Below are 18,513 nucleotides of genomic sequence, written 5' to 3'. Positions count from 1 at the left end.
GGAGGAGGAGGAGGAAGAAGAGGAGGGGAGGAAGAAGCACTCTTTATAGGAAGAGAATATTGTCAGAGACCCACTTAGTGCCCAAAGCAAACAGGTTCCTCAGAATTAACTGCCTCCAACAACCCCCTCCCAGTTTAAAGCCTCCCACTAATCAATCTATCATGGCTCTTTGGAGAGAAGGAATGCCCCCATTTCACCGGACGGAGGGAATGCTGAGCACCAGGCATGCCAGACATTCCACCGGCTCAAAAAAGTGGGGGTGGTATTCCAGGGTTAGCTTTGCTGGACCGTAAATGCTGAAACTCCTTAGATATAAAGCTTATTCCACCCAACCATTTCCAAATTTTCCTCCAGGCTGTCCTAGGAGAATTCCACCCTCTTTCATTCTGGGGAGAAGTTAAAATTAGGGCCAGCCCTGCGGGACTGACATGCCAGATGCAGGGAAGCTGTCCCCAGAAATAAGCGAGTTCCCACCGCGGCTGGGCGGGGCGGGCGCCTCGGGTCCCAACCCAGCAGAGGGACTCCTGGAAGGCCTGCCCCTTCCAAGTGTCTGCAAGGGCTCTGGTCCCAAGCTTTAAAATCCTGAGCGAAGGCACTGCTGGCCGACCTCTCCTCTCCCAGCCAGTCGCGGCTGGCCTTTCAAAGTGTGCAGTTGTCTCCTCCCTGTCCAGCCCCACCGTCGCCCAGGACCAGCTGGGCCGCGGTCTGACCTGAGGCTGCTGCTCAGCGCTGGGGCGCTGGCGCTCTCCATTCGGGCACCTTCCAGCAAACCACTCGGCTCCGGGAGCCGCTCTGCAAAGTTGGGCAGCTCAGAGCGCAAGCTTTACCTCTCGACTTCTGCCTTCCCGGGTCCCCGGCGCCCCCGCCTCCCACGATCCCTTTCACTAGGAGCAGCCTGTCCCAGGGGGCTGGCAACTTGCACCTCTTCCTAGTCATCCTCCCTGAAACGCGACCATGCTGTTAAGGGGCGTCCTCCTGGCGTTGCAAGGTAAGGCCTGGACCCCGGGACAACCCCGGAGACACTCTGACTACTTGCCCCGGCTCCTGCTGCCCCCGGGGGCCCGGCTCATCGTGCTGGGCTGGACCATCCGAGGGCGCCTCCCGATCCTCCGCAGCCGCTAACTCCCTCCCCTTGCCAAGCGCGGGGTGGGGGTGGGCGTGGGGTCGCTCAGCGGAGGGGCCCGGGGATGCTAGGGGACAGGTACTGCATCCCTCTCCTGCCCCCGCCCGCTCGTCTTTCCCCCACTTTCACCAGGTAGTCCCCCTGGGGCTCCCCGAGTTGGTGCAAATGCTCCTGGGGGGAGCTCGAACTGAAACTCGCTTTGTGCCCGCAGCCCTGCAGCTCGCCGGTGCCCTCGACCTGCCCGCTGGGTCCTGTGCCTTTGAAGAGAGCACTTGCAGCTTTGACTCCGTGTTGGCCTTTCTGCCGTGGATTTTAAATGAGGAAGGTAAGGGGGCTCGGTGGAGAGCGCGAGGTGAACTTTCTTCCTTGATGGCTTGCTTTTTTTCCCACATTGGTAATGTTATCTTGGAGTTAATTCCCCGCGGCAAGAAAAGTGTGAGTCATGGATCCTCCTTCAGGCCCTCAGCTGTGCTGCAAGGGATGGCCGAAGCAGGCACTGGGCGGGCAGGAGGCAGCCCTTTGTTTACCTGGCCTATGGGTAGAAGCTTAAAATTTGGGTCTCACCCCAGCACTCCTTAATGGAAGGGAGAAACGGAGCACAGCTAATGATTGTTCCCCACCAGCTGTGTGCCCTCTGCAGGCCAGCAACCTTTCTGGTCCTCAGGAGACATGTCTGTGAGTTGGGAAAAGTTGGATGGGACTAGCTCTCCTTCAGCTTTGCAGAAAAGGTTCCACAATTCTGTGATGGGACCTCAGTGCTAAGACATCAGGTCTGCGTTAATCCTGACAGTGGTTTTTGCTGCATGATTTCATCCTCACACTCCTGTTTATAATCCTGCCCTGGACAAAAGAAACCATGTACACTGCCAAATGCCTGGGGTCCCTGTCTCACTGGTGGGCATTGTCTTACTACTCTATACTGTTTGGGTCCCAAGGACAAAGTTGAAATGTGGGGTCTTCGGAAGTGTCTTCTTGCCTTTATATAGGTTTTTTTTTTTTTTTAAGTGTGGTTCTCAGTACCCAATAGCAGGCGGCACTGGGTGTCCTTTCTTCTTTCCTTTCTCTCTCTCTCTTTTGTGACCACCAGTGAAACCTGCTGCCCACAGACTATTTGAATTGGAAAATAGCCTTCTTTAAAAAACATAGTACCCTGGATGAAACCAGCTCACCTCCTTCCCCACTTAATTGCCCTCAGGTCCCAGATCCTCCCACCTGGCTGCCTGGGGGAGGATGGAGTCCAGAACCCCTGGTTACATGTATGAACTGTCACCACAGCTTACGCTGCCCCAGTCCTTTACTCAGGGTTCTGCGTACATTAGCTTCTCTGACCCTCACAGGTAGGTGATGTTGGACCCATTTTACAGAGGAAGGAATCTCAGCCATAGAATATTCAAATGGCTAGTTCACATCACAGTGTCACTGAGTGGCTAACTCTGAGTGTCTAGTTAGGAAGAAACAGGAAGGAACTGGTTCAGTAGTAATCTCCATCTTTATCCAACAGTTGCCAAGTCTTGACTACTACAGTTTACTTAGGGGTGGCTGGGAAAAAGCAATTCCTGATTTATTATTCAAGGGATTCCTATCTTGCTGATGGCTTTAGGAAAGTCTCTGTGATCTCACCACTCACCCTTTCCCTAGACTGGCTGTATGGAAGCATTGTGGGAGATGGCCTTAGAAATGCCACGAGACTGGCTTTGGGGAACACTCTTCTCCAGCACAGGGCTTCTCAGGCCTCAGCTGCATCAGAGTCACCTGGTGGGCTTGTAAGATACAGATTGCTGGGCCCCACTCCCCGAGTGTCTGATTCAGGGGGACTGAGAATTCCTAACAAGTTCCCAGGTGATGCTGATGATGCTGGTCTCGGGACCACACTTTGAGAACTGCTGACTTCCACAGTACCTGTACACACACACACAACCTGTGCTGTTGTTGACTCTGAGTAGGGCTGGCACTAGGGTGAAGGAGCTACTTGCAGGACCTGAGAGTGAACAGCTCCTTAAGTCTTGTTCCCTAAGCACTTGGCTTGCCTCATCCTAGTGCTGGCCCTGAGAAAAGGAAATCAACATCATTCCTTAAGCCAGGAGCCTTAGTCTCTTAGTCCCTTAGTCTCTGAGCCCCTGCCTCTGGCCCTCTGTCAGGATGGGGGCCCCCTCACAGCCTGCCTCTGGTCAGTGGGCATGCCACAGCATGCTTAACACAACTGCCTCCCAGACCCACAGGAAGTCTCTCTGCTGAGTTGGCACCTCTGCCCCAGCACGGCAGTTAAACCATACCCCTTCAGGGAAAACAGGAAGACACTTATAGAAAAAGGTGATTACAGTTTAATAGTATAATGAAGGCACTGTGCCTTTGCTTTCTGCATTCTTTCTAACAGCTACTGCTTTCTAGTTCAGGACTGGGACTACTGGGTTGGCTGGGGGAAGTTAATTTATTCTCCTCTGAGCACTCCAGGGTGGAGCAGGCAGGTTAGGCTCCAGTTGTTCCAGCTTTAGTTTTTCAAAGGCCAGAACTTGGATGTAACAGTGTACTCCAGGCTCCAGGGCAGTGAGGTAGGTGTGTGGCAGTTGCTATGGTTGCCTGCTAAGAAGACATCACTAAGAATTTCCCTTATCAGCCCATTTCTAAGTTGGTAAATTAAAGATAATAAAATTATTCCAGGCTGAAATTTGGCAAGCTGTTCACAAACTTCTCTGCAAATGCACTTCTTGCTGCAGAAACCCTTTGAAACTGGTTCCATTCACCTTCATGTACTGGTTCCACCATAGAAAGTAATGGGTTTCAGAGACTTTTGCCCAGGTGAACTTTTTTTTTTTTCTTTAAGTTATGGGATACATGCACAGAACGTGCAGGTTTGTTACACCACTATATATGTGACATGGTGATTTGCTCCACCTATCAACCCATCATCTAGGTTTTAACCCCACATGCTTTGGGCATTTGTCCTAATGTTCTCCCTCCCCTTGCCCCCCACCCCCGACAGGCCCTGGTGTGTGAAGTTCCCCTCCCGTGTCCATGTGTTCTCACTGTTCAACTCCCACTTATGAGTGAGAACATGAGGTATTTGGTTTTCTGTTCCTGTGTTAGTTTGGTGAGAATGATGGCTTCCAGCTTCATCCATGTCCCTGCAAAGGACATAAACTCACTCTTTTGTATTGCTGCATAGTATTCCATGGTGTATATGTGCTACATTTTCTTTATCCAGTCTATCATTGATGGGCATTTGGGTTGGTTCCAAGTCTTTGCTGTTGTAAATAGTGCTGCAATAAACATATGTGCCTGATGCACTTCTTATATGTCCATGGTCAGTAGGTTAGTTTATAGTGGAGAGAACAATGCAAGAGGCCAGAGAAGGGAGGTTAGTTGGGACACAAATCTGCAAATTAGAATTTCATCACAGGAGAATCAAATCTGGAGGTAGTTGGAAAAGTCACCTTGTCTCTAAATATCTCCTTTGCTGCCTGAAATAGTATCTGGGGTTCACGTCTTTGATTTGGAGTATTAAGTCCCTAGATATCCCTGATTACAGTTCCAGTGTCTCTATTTCATGGCCACTTTAAAATATGCTTTATCTCCACTGGGCACAGAATAGGTAAGTTTTGATCAGGCTTGGGTTATTTATCCCAATGGCAGATTCCCCCAGGGAACGCCAGGTACACTATTACAGGGGATCAGGCACTGAAACCCAGTTTTGTCTACTTTCTCATTTTGCCAATGGTTGTCCCGTTTTCTTGATCTCCCTCTATTCTTTTTGTAGAATATTTTAGTTTTCCCTAACTTGTCAAGGGAAGTGATATTATCAGACTCAAATTAGAACTCACTTCTAAATCTTAAGTTTGAACTGAATCCAGCAAAGAAGTGATCTGGTTTTGTTTGTTTTTTGTTTTGTTTTTTTGAGAAGGAGTCTCACTCTGTTGCCCAGGCTGGAGTCCAATGGCGTGACCTCGGGTCACTGCAAACTTCGCCTCTCAGGTTCAAGCGATTCTCCTGCCTCAGCCTCTCGAGTAGCTGGGGCATGAACCTGTAGTCCCACCTACTCAGGAGGCTTGTGCCACCATCCCAGGCTAATTTTTGTATTTTTAGTAGAGATGGCATTTCACCATGTTGGCCAGGCTGGTCTTGAATTCCTGACCTCAGGTGATCCACCTGCCTCGGCCTCCCAAAGTACTGGGATTACAGGTGTGAGCCACTGCGCCCAGCCAGGGATCCATTTTATCCTGTGAAAATCTTTCTCCATTCAGTTATCCTATAAAAAAAAATCATCTTTATTCACAGCTCAGAGGATCTGGGAACCCCTTTGAGCGGTAGTCCTCAGCTGAAATCCGGGCTGCTTATTCCATTTTCCTGATGCCAGCTGTGGGGTCAGAGGCCCTTTGCCCTGAGGATTCTTAGAGACCATGCAGTTGGCCTTGCATCCAAACAGGCACAATTCAGAAGAATCATTGAATGGATTTTGGCTTCATTCGCATTTTTGGACGTTGTGGCTTAGCACCTTTAACTGAACTCTGTGAGGAAGCTTCTTAAGGAGCTGAGGCAGGGGAAAGCCAAGTCTAGGTGTTGCCCCTTAATTAGGAGTTTGGAACACTCAGCTACCTGGAAGAAGAAAGTAGCTGCAGAAATGTCTCAGGTGAAGAGGAGACAAAAAGAGAAATTGAAAGCATTTGTTATAGAGAAGACCTACATTGTTTTTCCACAGTAGGAGTCAGGGCTTGAGAAATCGCCTAATATAGAAAAAGGTTGGATGGCTTTTGTATCCAGGAGTGAGTGATAGCATTTGAGGCAGGCAGGTGGGCTACAGGGTTGGGGATCACAAAGGTGGGGTGTGGGGGCATGGTAGAATGTCCCGAAATCACGTGTAAATACATGTGTGTTTGTCTCTCTGATTCCCTCTTCCTTCACCCAAACTTGTCCCTTCTCTTTTAAGGACACTCTCGGCTCCTTGGCCATCTGCGTTTCAGTTCTGCACTCAGTCATGTGCCAGTTATTATTAACAGTGATGAATCCTGCCTGATATTTCTTGGGGCTGGAGCCACAAATCTGGCAAGGATCCCAAGTTCCTGGGAGAGGACAGCCAGTCTTCTCCCTCCTGCAGACTACAGCTCCTTTCCTGACTTTGGAGGGCTGATTCAGCATCCCACCCTGACATCACAAAGTTCATAAGGCCAGGGACAAGTTATGCTCATCTGCGTGGGGCTACTTGGTCCTGCGTTATGTCTGCAGGTTGTTCTTAGAGCTCTCTAAGCAGAAGTACAATCCTCACATTGTATGGGGGCTGGAAATCTGCACGAGTCGGGGCTGTTCCTTAACACCCTCTGGGAGAGATGGTAGACCCCAGAAATGTGACCTAGTTACCCTTGCAGTATCACATGCCGTTTCCTGCTGCTGCCCTGGCTGTGACTGCTGTCAGGTTGAGCATGGCTGTGCTGTGCTGTGTCTGAGGGCAGCCTTGCTTCTGCCTTGCTTCCTGGGAACCCAGATCCTAGAGCAGGGCCTTGGAGGTCATCCAGTGCAGCCTCCTCATACACGGACCAAGTCAGGCAGCCCTTGGACAGGGCCTCAGCTCCTTGGCTCTCCACCAGTTCTTTTTCCTCTAGCGTTGGAGGAAAAATCCCTGTCTCCACTTCGCGTTCTAAACTCTGAAACTTTGTTGTGTTGGAAACTCTTCATCAGAGAGCTAATTATATTTCAGACATGTGGAAGAACTCAGATTCCAAAGATGCAGTGTTTGGAGCCTACCAAAGCCACAAACGCTACATTTTATGCCATACCATGTAACATGTATTCACTCTTTCAGATGTATAGGGATCCCACCTGTCTGCGATCTTCAGCCTTTAGAAAGGGGCCTGGCACATACCAGGTGCTCCATAGATATTTGTTGAATGAAAGAACCTGTTGAATGAATGTATTAGATCACGAACATATCCTTAAGCATTTTCCTATGTGCTCCTGGTTCATTCTGCCCCTTCAAAGGTAGTTCCTTATCATGAAGAACAGCTTAAGCCTCGTGGTTAATATAAGCTCTGGAGCTGGGTAACTTGGATTAGAATCCAGGCTCTGCCCTTTCAAGCTCTGTGGTCTTGGGAAAGTTATTTATCGTCTCTATGTCTCAGTTTCCTTGGGTATAAAATTGAGATAGTAAAAGTACCTATCACATGACATTGTTGTGAAGACTATATACATTAATACATTTAACACAGAGTGAGTAATTTATACATGTAACCTGATGTTATTCTTACTCTTACTTGATGTGTCTTTTATCAACATCATAAACTTTATATAGAAACATTAGTTTTTCTAATTCAGACAGCTTTGCAAAAGAGCTTTTGGGGAGCTAAGGAGAGTGTAGTTTTCTTTTGCTTATAGTTGTGCCATCTACTCTTCATTCCAACCAGAGAAAGAACCTTATTTTTCTTATCACTTGGCTCTACTTTAAGCACTGGAGCCTCATCTCACTTTCGTGTGGCTGAACAAGGTGTGGATATAAAATAATAACACTGAGTTTCACACTTAGTATATAGTCTCTCCCAGCAGATGACACGTTTTTCTCCATAAATTCTTGGTTGTTGCCAAGAATGCTTTGCTTCCTGCTTCATTATTCTCCCATCCCAGCCTGCTAGTGCCTCAGCATCAAACAGCTCCATTAGTGATGGCGCTGGTGCCTTCTATGATCTCTCTCTCTTAGGTTCTTGGACAAGATCCTAACCCTTGGCCTTCTTGTCAATCAGTCTGGGTTCTTGAGTTCCCTTGCCTGACCCCTCCACTTGAGATTTAACCCACCTGGGGTGGTAATGTCTGCCTGCTAATCCCTGCCTCTACTGGCTTCTGTGGATGTAAGCTGTATTTGGGCAGCCTCCTCCTTATGAAGACCAACACCCCATCTGGTTTCCTCCCTACTCAAATTAGAGTTGCTGAATGGGAAGTGGCTACCCAAATCCTGGCCTGATCCCTAATAAGACACCTGGGAATTTTTAGGATGTTTCCCTTCCCATAATTGCAGAAGTCAGCTAATATGTGGGGAGGAAAAAAATAATTTTTGTCAGAGGACTTTATGCTTTTGTTGCCATCTTCAAATCTTTTAGCCTATAATTACCATGTTTTGGTAACTTGTATCTTGGAGTGCAATATTCATTTAAAAATTTTGGTTCTTAAAATAACAGAACCTCTTTGGTAGATCACCCCAGCATCAGTCTTACTTATGTCTCTTATCAAACAATATTAGGTTTTGAAGAAGTTGAGTGAAATCCATTTATGTTAGTAGAGGTGATGGGTATCCCAATAAGTGGAGCTAGAAGGTAGTTAAACTTGTCTTGGGCGTCCTTGTTGGTCAACCCTGATTTTCATGTCTAACAACTATCCCAGCACTCTCCTTCAATTTTTCTTATGCTTTTCTTAACTAACTAAATCATATAAATGTAGTTATGCATTCAGGTCTAGGTTCTTGGAGTGTTTGATTACATATCTATCTATTTAATGTATATTTACCTATCTAGATAGATAGATATAGTTTCACCTATGCAATGGTTCTCAGCCCTGGCTGGAAATTAAAACAGGTAAAAAAATTTTTTTAAAGCTATATCCAGGTCTTACTCCAAGAGATTCTGATTTCTTTGTCCATAAATGGGACCAGACTTGGCATTGTTAAAAAACAACACACACTGACAGACTCCCCAGGTGATTCTGATGTGTGTCCATGGTTGAGGAATGTGTATTGGAATGGCTTTCAACTCCCCAGCTTCTCCAGATGTAAGAAAGAAGAAATGCCCTCATCTTAAGAATCTTTTGATGATTAGCAATTACCCACAGGCTAATGTAAAAAATGCCTTGTTTGGCATTCAGGGCCCTTCACAGTTTGCTCCAAATTATGTTTCTCCTCTTCCCTCCCATTAATCTCTAATGTGCTGTTCATTCAACACGCCCTTTACTCACTTGCTTCTTGTTCTATTTGCAAAGTTCTCTTTACCTGTATAATGCTGCTTTTCTATTCTCCCGTCTCATGCTCATCTATTTAGGTCCCACCTATGCTTTAAGGTCCAGCTGTTTCTCAAAACATGCCATAACTTTTCTGGATGAAAACCCTCCCTTCCCATGGCTCTCTTCACTTTCCACTGTGTAAGTCTTCTTATTGGCATCTCCTGATAAGAGTCTCCACCCTGTCACCTCATCAGACTGTTATGTCTCTGAGAACAGGAATTACATCCTCCTTACAATGCCTGACAATGTGTGGCATCAACAAACACTTTGAATTTAACCAATCTCTAAAGCCATTGTTGAGATTGATAGAAAAAAAATAAAAACCCTTAACATTTTTTTCCTGTAGTAAAAGAGGTTGTGTTTAGTAATCCTTCCTACCATGAGACTTCAAAGAGTTTGAAGGCTTATGTTGTAATTTCCAAATATAACAGCAAAGCAGTATTACAGCTTGTCTCACCAGTACATGGCCTGTTTCATCCCTAACTTGCCAATGGACAAAAAGCTTTTGGATTATTTACCCATCAGAGCTGCCTAAGTCCCTTGACTCTCTGCCATCACAAACAATCACAATGCAACCTTGAGAGTGGCGCTGCTGGGTCTGGAAAGTATTTTTTGGCAAAGGATGACCAGACTTTGAACTAGCAATGGAGAGTGGGTGTTTCTGAGGCACTCAGTTGTGAGATGTCCATAGTACCCACCTTGATGGTTAAAAGCACATAAGGATATTTGTCTGCTCTGGAAAGAAGTTCTCATATATGGTTATGACAAATGGAGAAAGCAGAGGATCAGGTTTGCAAATCAGTGAGATCTTCCAGAATATTTGCTTTCTCTACTTTGTGAGAAATTTGCCTGTGTTTTATGGGATTCTGAGGCTAAGAATAAGATGATAAAACAAGTGGCATCATTACCATAATTTCATTGCATCATGAACAAATAATATGTTTTACAGAAAAAGCTACTGCAGACTATTCACACTGTGAACAAGCATCTAAGTGTCTACTATCCATCAGGTTCTATGTTAGTAGTTGGAGGACATAGTACATGAGTACACGGTCCTTAGGGTTCACAGTCATGGTCCCTGCCCTTGGTGGTGGCCCTAGGCCAATAGAGGAAACAAAAACCCATAATTGTGGTAGAAAGTAAAAGGAATTGTGCGCTAGTCAAGGCTTTTCATTTGATCAAGGAGTGAAGGAGGTATTGGAAGGTTATCAGTTAGCTCTCAGAATCAACAGGAAGAATAGAGAGCAACATTTGGGCAAGAGTAATACAGAGATGCAAGGTGTAGGCAAGGTACTTCTGGAAGAGGCATTTGTGTGACTTTATCACGGGACATTTGTTACTTCACTGCTGGACTTGCCTGTTCATTCAGTAGCTGTGAGGAGGCTCCCTCAATTTGAGGGAGACAGAATTGCCAATGGGGAGGCTAATTAGGAGGCTACCCATAGATCTAAGGAAGAGATTATGAGGGCCTGAATAAGGGCAGGGGTGTTAGGCATGAAAGGCAAGGGGTAAATAAAGCAACTTAAAGGGGATTAAGTTGATAGGGCTTGAGTACTGATAATGATGGATAGGAGTAATGAGTCAGAGGAAGAGTGACTCTGAAATTTCTAGTTTGGGCAGCTCTTTTTTTTTTTTTTTTTTTTTTTGAGACGGAGTCTCGCTCTGCCGCCCAGGCTGGAGTGCAGTGGCCGGGTCTCAGCTCACTGCAAGCTCCGCCTCCCGGGTTCCCACCATTCTCCTGCCTCAGCCTCCCGAGTAGCTGGGACTACAGGCGCCCGCCACCTCGCCCGGCTAGTTTTTTGTATTTTTTAGTAGAGACGGGGTTTCACCATTAGCCAGGATGGTCTCGATCTCCTGACCTCGTGATCCGCCCGTCTCGGCCAAGACCACTCCTGTAGACTTAGCGAGACCCTGTCTCTTTAAAAAAACAAAACAACACACAAAAAAATGTCTTTTATAAGCTTCAGGAGAATGTTTTAGGTCTATGTGAATATTACTGTATAATATATTCTATTTCGAAGTAGTTCCCAGTGAGAAGTGCGCAGTGAAACTTAATGAGATAGTCATGCAATAGCTTCCTATGCAAGCCCGGGTCTGTGATCCATAGGGAGCATTTAATAGTACCTGCCAAGCAGATTTACTTTCATCATCTTTAACTTTCACAACAATCTTGAAGGTGGTTATTATCTGTATTTTACAGATGAGAAAGTGTGAGACACAGACAGATTAGGTAATGTGCCCAAAGCAACTCAGTTGGAGGTGGGAGAGTGGGGATATCAACCCAAACTCACCTGGCTTGAACTTCATGTGGTCCTAATTCACTTGGAGTTGGATGATGCCTTTGTTCTTCCGGAGGTCAACACCAAGGAAGTCAGACTTGCAACCCATATGCTTCTCTACAGAAGGTGGGGAACCTCTGCCCCCATTATCAATGTTGATGATGTCCCAACATTACAACTCCTTCCCTGAGTTCTAGGCCCCAGCTACAACTAGTGCATCTCCCAGGCAGTGGTGAGCCTTTGTAAGGCATCAAGTAGAGACAGGGAAATGTAATTTTTACTAATTTCTTTTCCATAACAGATTAGAGTTTGCTCTTGGAACCATTTGAAGGATTCTCCTCTCAGTCCTCAGCATAATCTTGGAAGAGAACTTCAGGGAAATTTTATAGCTTGACCTAAAATACTTTGGCAGTCTTAAGGAGTATTCCTAAACTTCAAGTTCATCTATTCCTACTGTGAAAGAATTGAAAGAGTACACAAATAAATGTGCTTTTGCAAGCTGGTTGCCCTTCTAGACAAGAATTTTGGTACTTCTTCATTCTATTACTCTTAACAGAATGGCAATGTTTCTATACAGTCCTGTGATATATAACTTTGCTAGACGCTTAGAGAAATTTCCATTCCTTATTTGAAAAACTTTTGCCTCACTGCCAAGGAGAGCTGAAGTGTTATTTGGGGCTATGCTTATAAAGAGGATGACTTTAATATGCTTTTGCTTCGGTGAGGAGCTGACTCCTTCGTTTACCAATTCTTTATGACCAAAACAGTCTAATCCAAAACTATAACTCAGCAAGTTTTCTAAATGTCTACAGATTTCTTCTATTTCTGTGACTTTATTAAAAGTGAATAATAGGGTAGACTGTTGGAGAATTTTCTTTTGAAGTATGTTTTGATCCTATATTAGCCAACTTTAAAGTGTAAGCTTTATGGAAAGAAACTCTGGTTTTCCATTACAAATCCTGAAAACTGGCAACAGCCATCTGAAATCCCACTGTTGTTTCTAAAAATCTTTTTTCTTTTTCATAAATTCTGATGAGGAAAATGTGAGTTAAACTTTAGTATCTTTGTTGTCAACTTATGTTGTCAATATAAAATTGTTAAACTACTTATACGTGGTTCTATATTGAATATTGTATAATACAAGATAAGTGATATTGGGGATAACACATCTGAAGATGCATTGTATTGGCACAAGGTGTGATTCATTTTCTCTTGGGCTTGTGGACTAGGACTTAGAGTACTTGCTTTACAGCAGGGGTCCCAACCCCCAGGCCACAGATCAGTTCCAGATACCAGGAGCCTAGCCACACAGCAGGAGGTGAGCACCGGGCAAGCGAGTGAGGCTTCATCTGTATTTACAGCCACTCCCCATCACTCGCATTACCTCCTGAGTTCCACCTCCTACCAGATCAGCAGAGGCATTAGATTCTCATAGGAATGGGAACCCTAAGTAAATTGCGCACGTAAGGGATCTAGGTTGCTGCTCCTTATGAGAATCAGAATCTAATGCCTGGTGATCTGTCACTGCCTCCCATCAGCCCTAGATGCAACTTCCTTTTCTTTTTTTTCTTTCTTTCTTTCTTTCTTTCTTTCTTTTTTTTTTTTTTTTTTTTTTGAGAAGGAGTTCGCTCCCTCGCCCAGGCTGGAGTGTAGTGGCGCGATCTTGGCTCACTGCAAGCTCCGCCTCCCAGGTTCAGGCCATTCTCCTGCCTCAGCCTCCTGAGTAGCTGGGACTACAGGCACCTGCCATGACGCCCGGCTAATTTTTTTTGTGTGTGTGTTTTTAGTAGAGACAGGGTTTCACCATGTTAGCCAGGATGGTCTTGGTCTCCTGACCTCGTGATCCACCCGTATCAGCCTCCCAAAGTGCTGGGATTACAGGCGTGAGCCACTGCGCCTGGCCCTAGATGCAACTTTCTAGTTGCAGGAAAACAAGCTCAGGGCACCCACTGATTCTACGTTATGGTGAATTATATAATCATTACATTATATATTACAATGAATAATAATAGCAATAAGGTGCACAATAAATGTAATGTGCTTGAATCATTCTGAAAGCATCCTCCCACCCCCTGGTTTGTGGGAAAATTGTCTTCCACAAACCAGTCCCTGGTGCCAAAAAGTTTGGAGACTGTTGCTTTAAAGAGTATTGAATTCAAAAGAAAATTCTGCTGTCAGAAACCAATCTCAGGTTTTTACACCGTCCCCTATTAAAGAACATATCAATAATTACCAACAATGTCTTAGTTTCTGTCATGATCAAGTTTGATCCAAGTGGCCCTCTTGCCTATCAAGTATGCTATTATGCAGCTTTTGAGAGAGGATGAGGGTGACCTATGTGTGTAACAGCTGAAAGCAGACAGCCCAGTTGCCGTAGAATATTCCTCAAGCCTCTTGTCTCTCCACAAACTCCGCTACTCACAATAAAAACTGCTAGAAGATGAAAAGGGTGCAAAATGGTTTATATTTTTAATTAACCCCTTTAATTTGTCAAGATGGTTATTAGGAAGTCATTTGTACTTTTGGAAGCATATTCCTGTCATAAAATAAGTGTGGACACGTTTATGAGCGATCTCTTGCTGAGCACAATATTAGCCTAGTAGTCTAAGAATTCTTAGAAAATGAATTGGTCTTGGAAAAATAGATAATATTTGCCATTATTTCCATCCTAATGTGCAGTGTATCACAGTCATGCACAAAAGGCACGGGGTTTTAGACTCAAGTGATTTAAAGACTTTTCCCTAGAGACATTGACAAAGGAAAAAGCCTGGAGAGAGACCATCTGAGATTTTGTTTCATTCTCCTTTAAGTTTCCATCACAAACCACCAGGTGTGTTGCAGAAGGACTTGCCATCCAGTACCCTCAGCTGGAAGCTAACGATGATGCCTGGAATGTTTTATTTAAATATTTGAAAGTGGATACCTTGATAATCATTTAAAAATTTTATCCTCAGATTTCATTTCGGAGTTGCTAAAAATAAGCTCAAAGACCAAAGAATTTCTTTGTAAATGCAAGCATTTACAGGGCACTGAGTAGGCATGTTGGCATGGAACTTGAAGATTCAATAGGAATATGAATAATGGCAATTATTTTATTGAACAATTATTGAGCAATTATCACCAAACACTGTGCTAAGTGCATGATATGCATCATCTCATTTAATTCTTATAATCCCCCAATGAAGAAGATGCTCTTCACAGATGAAGAAATTGGGATTTAGAATTTTTTTAATATTCCCAAAGTCATAGAGCAAGTTATTGGTGGAGCCTGGAATTTAACCTAGGTTTATGTCCAAAGACTGAGAACATAACCATTCTGCTTTGTCGCCTCTCTGTTTACATCCTGTCTTGACATGGGGTCTCAAAGCATCCTTGTGATAGAAATAATAATAGTTATAAAAATAGATAACCCATATGGAGTGATTTCTTATTTCTTTTGGGTATATATTATTCTCAGTGTTTTATATTATTAGTTTAATTAATAATATATCACCTCCCAAGGGCCTGGTGAGGGTGGGTCCTATTTTTATCCCCATTTTATGGTTGAGACGGGTGAGACAGACTGAAGCCTGCAGGTCTTCAAGATCCTAGGCAGCATGGCTATATTTTGTAACAGATATCCTGGCTCCTGCCTGCCTTCTGTGAGGGATACAGCAATTGCAACATTCATTTCTTTTCTGCTGCACTTTGAGGGAAGAAACTTTTCTACTTGAGTTCTGATGTGAGTGACTAACAGAAGCATGTAAAAACATTAGTTCTCCTAGATTCTCTCATACACAGGGAGAACTGAATTTGTATTTGAGGAAATGAATTCTAACTTGGGAAAATTTGAAATCCATCATTTTCTTTAGAAATGGCACAGGGCCCTGGAACAACAAGAATTTTCTGCTTAGTTCCAAGTTCCAAATGAGATTAACTTGAGAACTCCTATGAGAGCCTCACACTCAGAGGATCCCCACGACTGCCCTACATTCTCTGGACAAATTCCAGTAGAACTATGTTTCTTAATCATCTTAATGGGCTTGCTTTGAAAATGAGTGAAGTATCCTTATACAAAGAAAAATGAAAATGTAATATTTGCCTGCTTGGGTTATGCAAAAAGGCATATGAACTCAGATAGGGATGTGAAGTGGGAAACACCACAGAAGCCTGAGAACAGGGAGAATTCTTCAACCGTGGGATAAAGGCAGAGGGGTGAGATCAGTCTTCTATCTTTCCATCCTGTAGTCTTTTGACCCATGGCGCAGGAGCTTGCGTCTCTCATTTAATTCTTACAACCCAGTGAGGAAGGTACTCTTTACAGATGAAGAAACTAGGGTTTAAAGAGTTTGTTGGCCGGGCGCGGTGGCTCAAGCCTGTAATCCCAGCACTTTGGGAGGCCGAGACAGGTGGATCACGAGGTCAGGAGATCGAGACCATCCTGGCTAACACGGTGAAACCCCGTCTCTACTAAAAAATACAAAAAACTAGCGGGCGAGGTGGCGGGCGCCTGTAGTCCCAGCTACTGGGAGGCTGAGGCAGGAGAATGGCGTAAACCCGGGAGGCAGAGCATGCAGTGAGCTGAGATCCGGCCACTGCACTCCAGCCTGGGTGACAGAGCAAGACTCTGTCTCAAAAAAAAAAAAAAAAAAAAAAACTAAAGAGTTTGTTAACATTTCCAAAGTTCATTCTATGGGACATGAACATGTGCATTAGGAAGCCATAGGAGAATAAGGGCCTGTGTTCTATTATCCTTGTTAAGCTCATCTTTCATGAACCCCTCCCCTCTTTCCTCCTCCTGCTGGCTCTTGGTTCTTTATGACTTGCTTTCCCAAGCCTAGAACAAGTTCTTTCCTCATTCAGGCAACCTAGTGCCATTATCACAAAACCAACACCACGTTCGACAGTTCAAAGACAGTTTCAATAAAGTACAGGTAGACAGAAAGCTTCTGCCACAACATTCAGTTCTTTTTGGCCTCAATCCTTGAAAATAGATGTCTTCATTGATTTTCCAGAGACAGTGTAATGGCTGATGACTGTATTAGGATCTATTAGAGGCTAAGAGACTGAGATCAAAGGCTATGTTCTTGTGAAGCCTACACTGCCACACTCAAATACCCAATTCATGAGCTCCCTTGACTGGAGCTCAGTACACTTGATTCACTAATGAATTAAATAAGTAAAGGTGTGCACTAGTGCCATTTCCTATGCATGTCTGGAACCCTCTTCCTTCAGACCTTCACACAGCATTCTCTGTCTCTTCATTCAAGCCTTGGTTGAAATGTTAGCTTCTCTCCTGAGCTAAGATCGACCTTAAGTTCAACCTTCCTCACAGTCACCTGATTGTAATTATCTCACTAGCACATTGACTCTCTGATATTTTTCTTGTGGATTTAATTATTTGTTCATTATCTATCAACGCTGCTAAACTCTAAGCTTTGTGTTTATTGTCTACCAACCCTGTTAAACTCTAAGCAAAGAATCCCTCTCACTTGTGTCACCAGATTCTCCTGCGCCCAACACAGTGTTTGGCACTGGAGAGACACTCACAAGATGTTTGACAAATGGATGAATGAATCTTAGTCCTTGTGGCAATTCAGACTTAGCAATATATGAAGGCTGGCACCTTGTCAGGCTTTTTTAAATGAAAAGAAATACCAGATGAGCTTGAGCATCATGGAGACTTCCTACATAAGTGATGTGTTTCCCTCAGGGATGTATCTAGGCAGAAGCAGTGAATAGAATAGATGAATTTTTCCGTTATGCTTTCATCCCACTGTTGTGGCACCCCCAACTGTCCTTGTCTGCTGGTTTGAATGAGTGTTCCACTGGGAAAACAGATTTATTTCCCAGAAACAGGATAGCATTTTCTTCTTTTGACAAATCTAGAAAGCAATTCCTGCAGCAAAGAAAAGATACATAACATGTAGATACTAAATTCCAAGACACTGCCCAGTCATGAGTAAGAAGAGAGGGGTGTGTGTGTGTGTGTGTGTGTGTGTGTCTGTATGTCTGTGTCAGAGAGGGGCGGGGGGGTAAATCCTTAACTAATCTGTGGCTAGGTCTTTCCAGGCCCAGATGCTGAATTGGTTGAATGAATTGTTTAAACAATTGTCTTAATTATCTTCCCTTCCCCTAAGATAAGCCACTAATACTTGAAACCCATCACGGTACTCAAACTCCAGGTAACATGGAAAACACTCTCTCTCGTCACCATGGATTTTTCTTTTCTTTTTTTTTTTTTGAGACAGAGTCTCACTCTGTCGCCCAGGCTGGAGTGCAGTGGCCGGATCTCAGCTCACTGCAAGCTCCGCCTCCCGGGTTTACACCATTCTCCTGTCTCAGCCTCCCAAGTAGCTGGGACTACAGACGCCCGCCACCTCGCCTGGCTAGTTTTTTGTGTTTTTTTGTAGGGACGGGGTTTCACCATGTTAGCCAGGATGGTCTCGATCTCCTGACCTCGTGATCCGCCCATCTCAGCTTCCCAAAGTGCTGGGATTACAGGCTTGAGCCACCGCGCCTGGCCTTCTTTTAGGATCTCAAATGACACAGAACTCAGTGTAGAGCTCCCAAAGCAGTTTGGAAAAAGAAAGCCAACGGATGGATGTGAGTGGCTGGTGCTATTTTTCATGCATCCTTATGCAAATGCACAGTGTGTTGCATTCCTATACCTGCCGCTCGATGGAGGTGTGGGGTAGCCAGTATTACAACCAAGAGTTTAGATCTGTGTTCCCCAGGCCCACGTAAATAGAACCACAGCTACCAATTACTGCCATTTATCATGGTCCCCTACAATTTTTGCACACTCTACCTTGGTTCACACAACCACCCTCTGAGATGAGTGACATTCCTTCTAGTTCACAAATGAGGAAGCAGAAGTCTCTGGTGGTTAAATGGTGTCTGCCTGACATCACACAGCTAGAAGTGGCAGGGCTGGGATGGGAAGTCTTGTCACGGTGTCTATCCTGCCTCCCAAAGCATTGTCATTATTTTCAGATCCCTCTTAAAGTACTTATCACTCTTTCGCTGTATTGGTATTCTTTCAGAACATATCTTTCCCCTCCTATTAGGCTCTAGAGGTTGGTATCCATATCTCTTCCTTCTCTTCATCCCCTGTAGGGTCTTAGTGAAATGCTCTGCACAAAACAAGCCAGAAACTGGACT

The 18,513-nt window shown here is 44.7% G+C and overlaps 1 protein-coding gene across 3 annotated transcripts in view; it reads left to right on the top strand.

Annotated features, from left to right (window-relative positions):
• The first annotated feature begins 340 nt into the window (after nucleotides 1-340).
• The window catches only part of MAMDC2 (MAM domain containing 2), a 183,422-nt gene continuing 165,249 nt past the window's right edge, over nucleotides 341-18,513 (top strand). For 2 of the 3 annotated variants that reach the window (XR_004443432.1, XM_033237121.1), the window contains exons 1-2: nucleotides 341-988; nucleotides 1,335-1,448. Coding sequence is in view for 1 of the 3 variants with exons in the window: in XM_033237121.1 (XP_033093012.1) it covers nucleotides 955-988; nucleotides 1,335-1,448 (148 nt within the window). In the remaining 2 variants the exon portion in view is untranslated. Of the gene's footprint in view, nucleotides 989-1,072; nucleotides 1,202-1,334; nucleotides 1,449-18,513 lie in introns of those variants that run through there. The other variant, XM_033237122.1, reaches the window with a different exon arrangement.

This window comes from Trachypithecus francoisi, unplaced genomic scaffold, assembly GCF_009764315.1.
Source record: "Trachypithecus francoisi isolate TF-2019V2 unplaced genomic scaffold, Tfra_2.0 Lachesis_group16, whole genome shotgun sequence".
Lineage (NCBI taxonomy): Eukaryota > Metazoa > Chordata > Mammalia > Primates > Cercopithecidae > Trachypithecus > Trachypithecus francoisi.
This window is presented reverse-complemented; position numbering and strand designations above follow the sequence as displayed.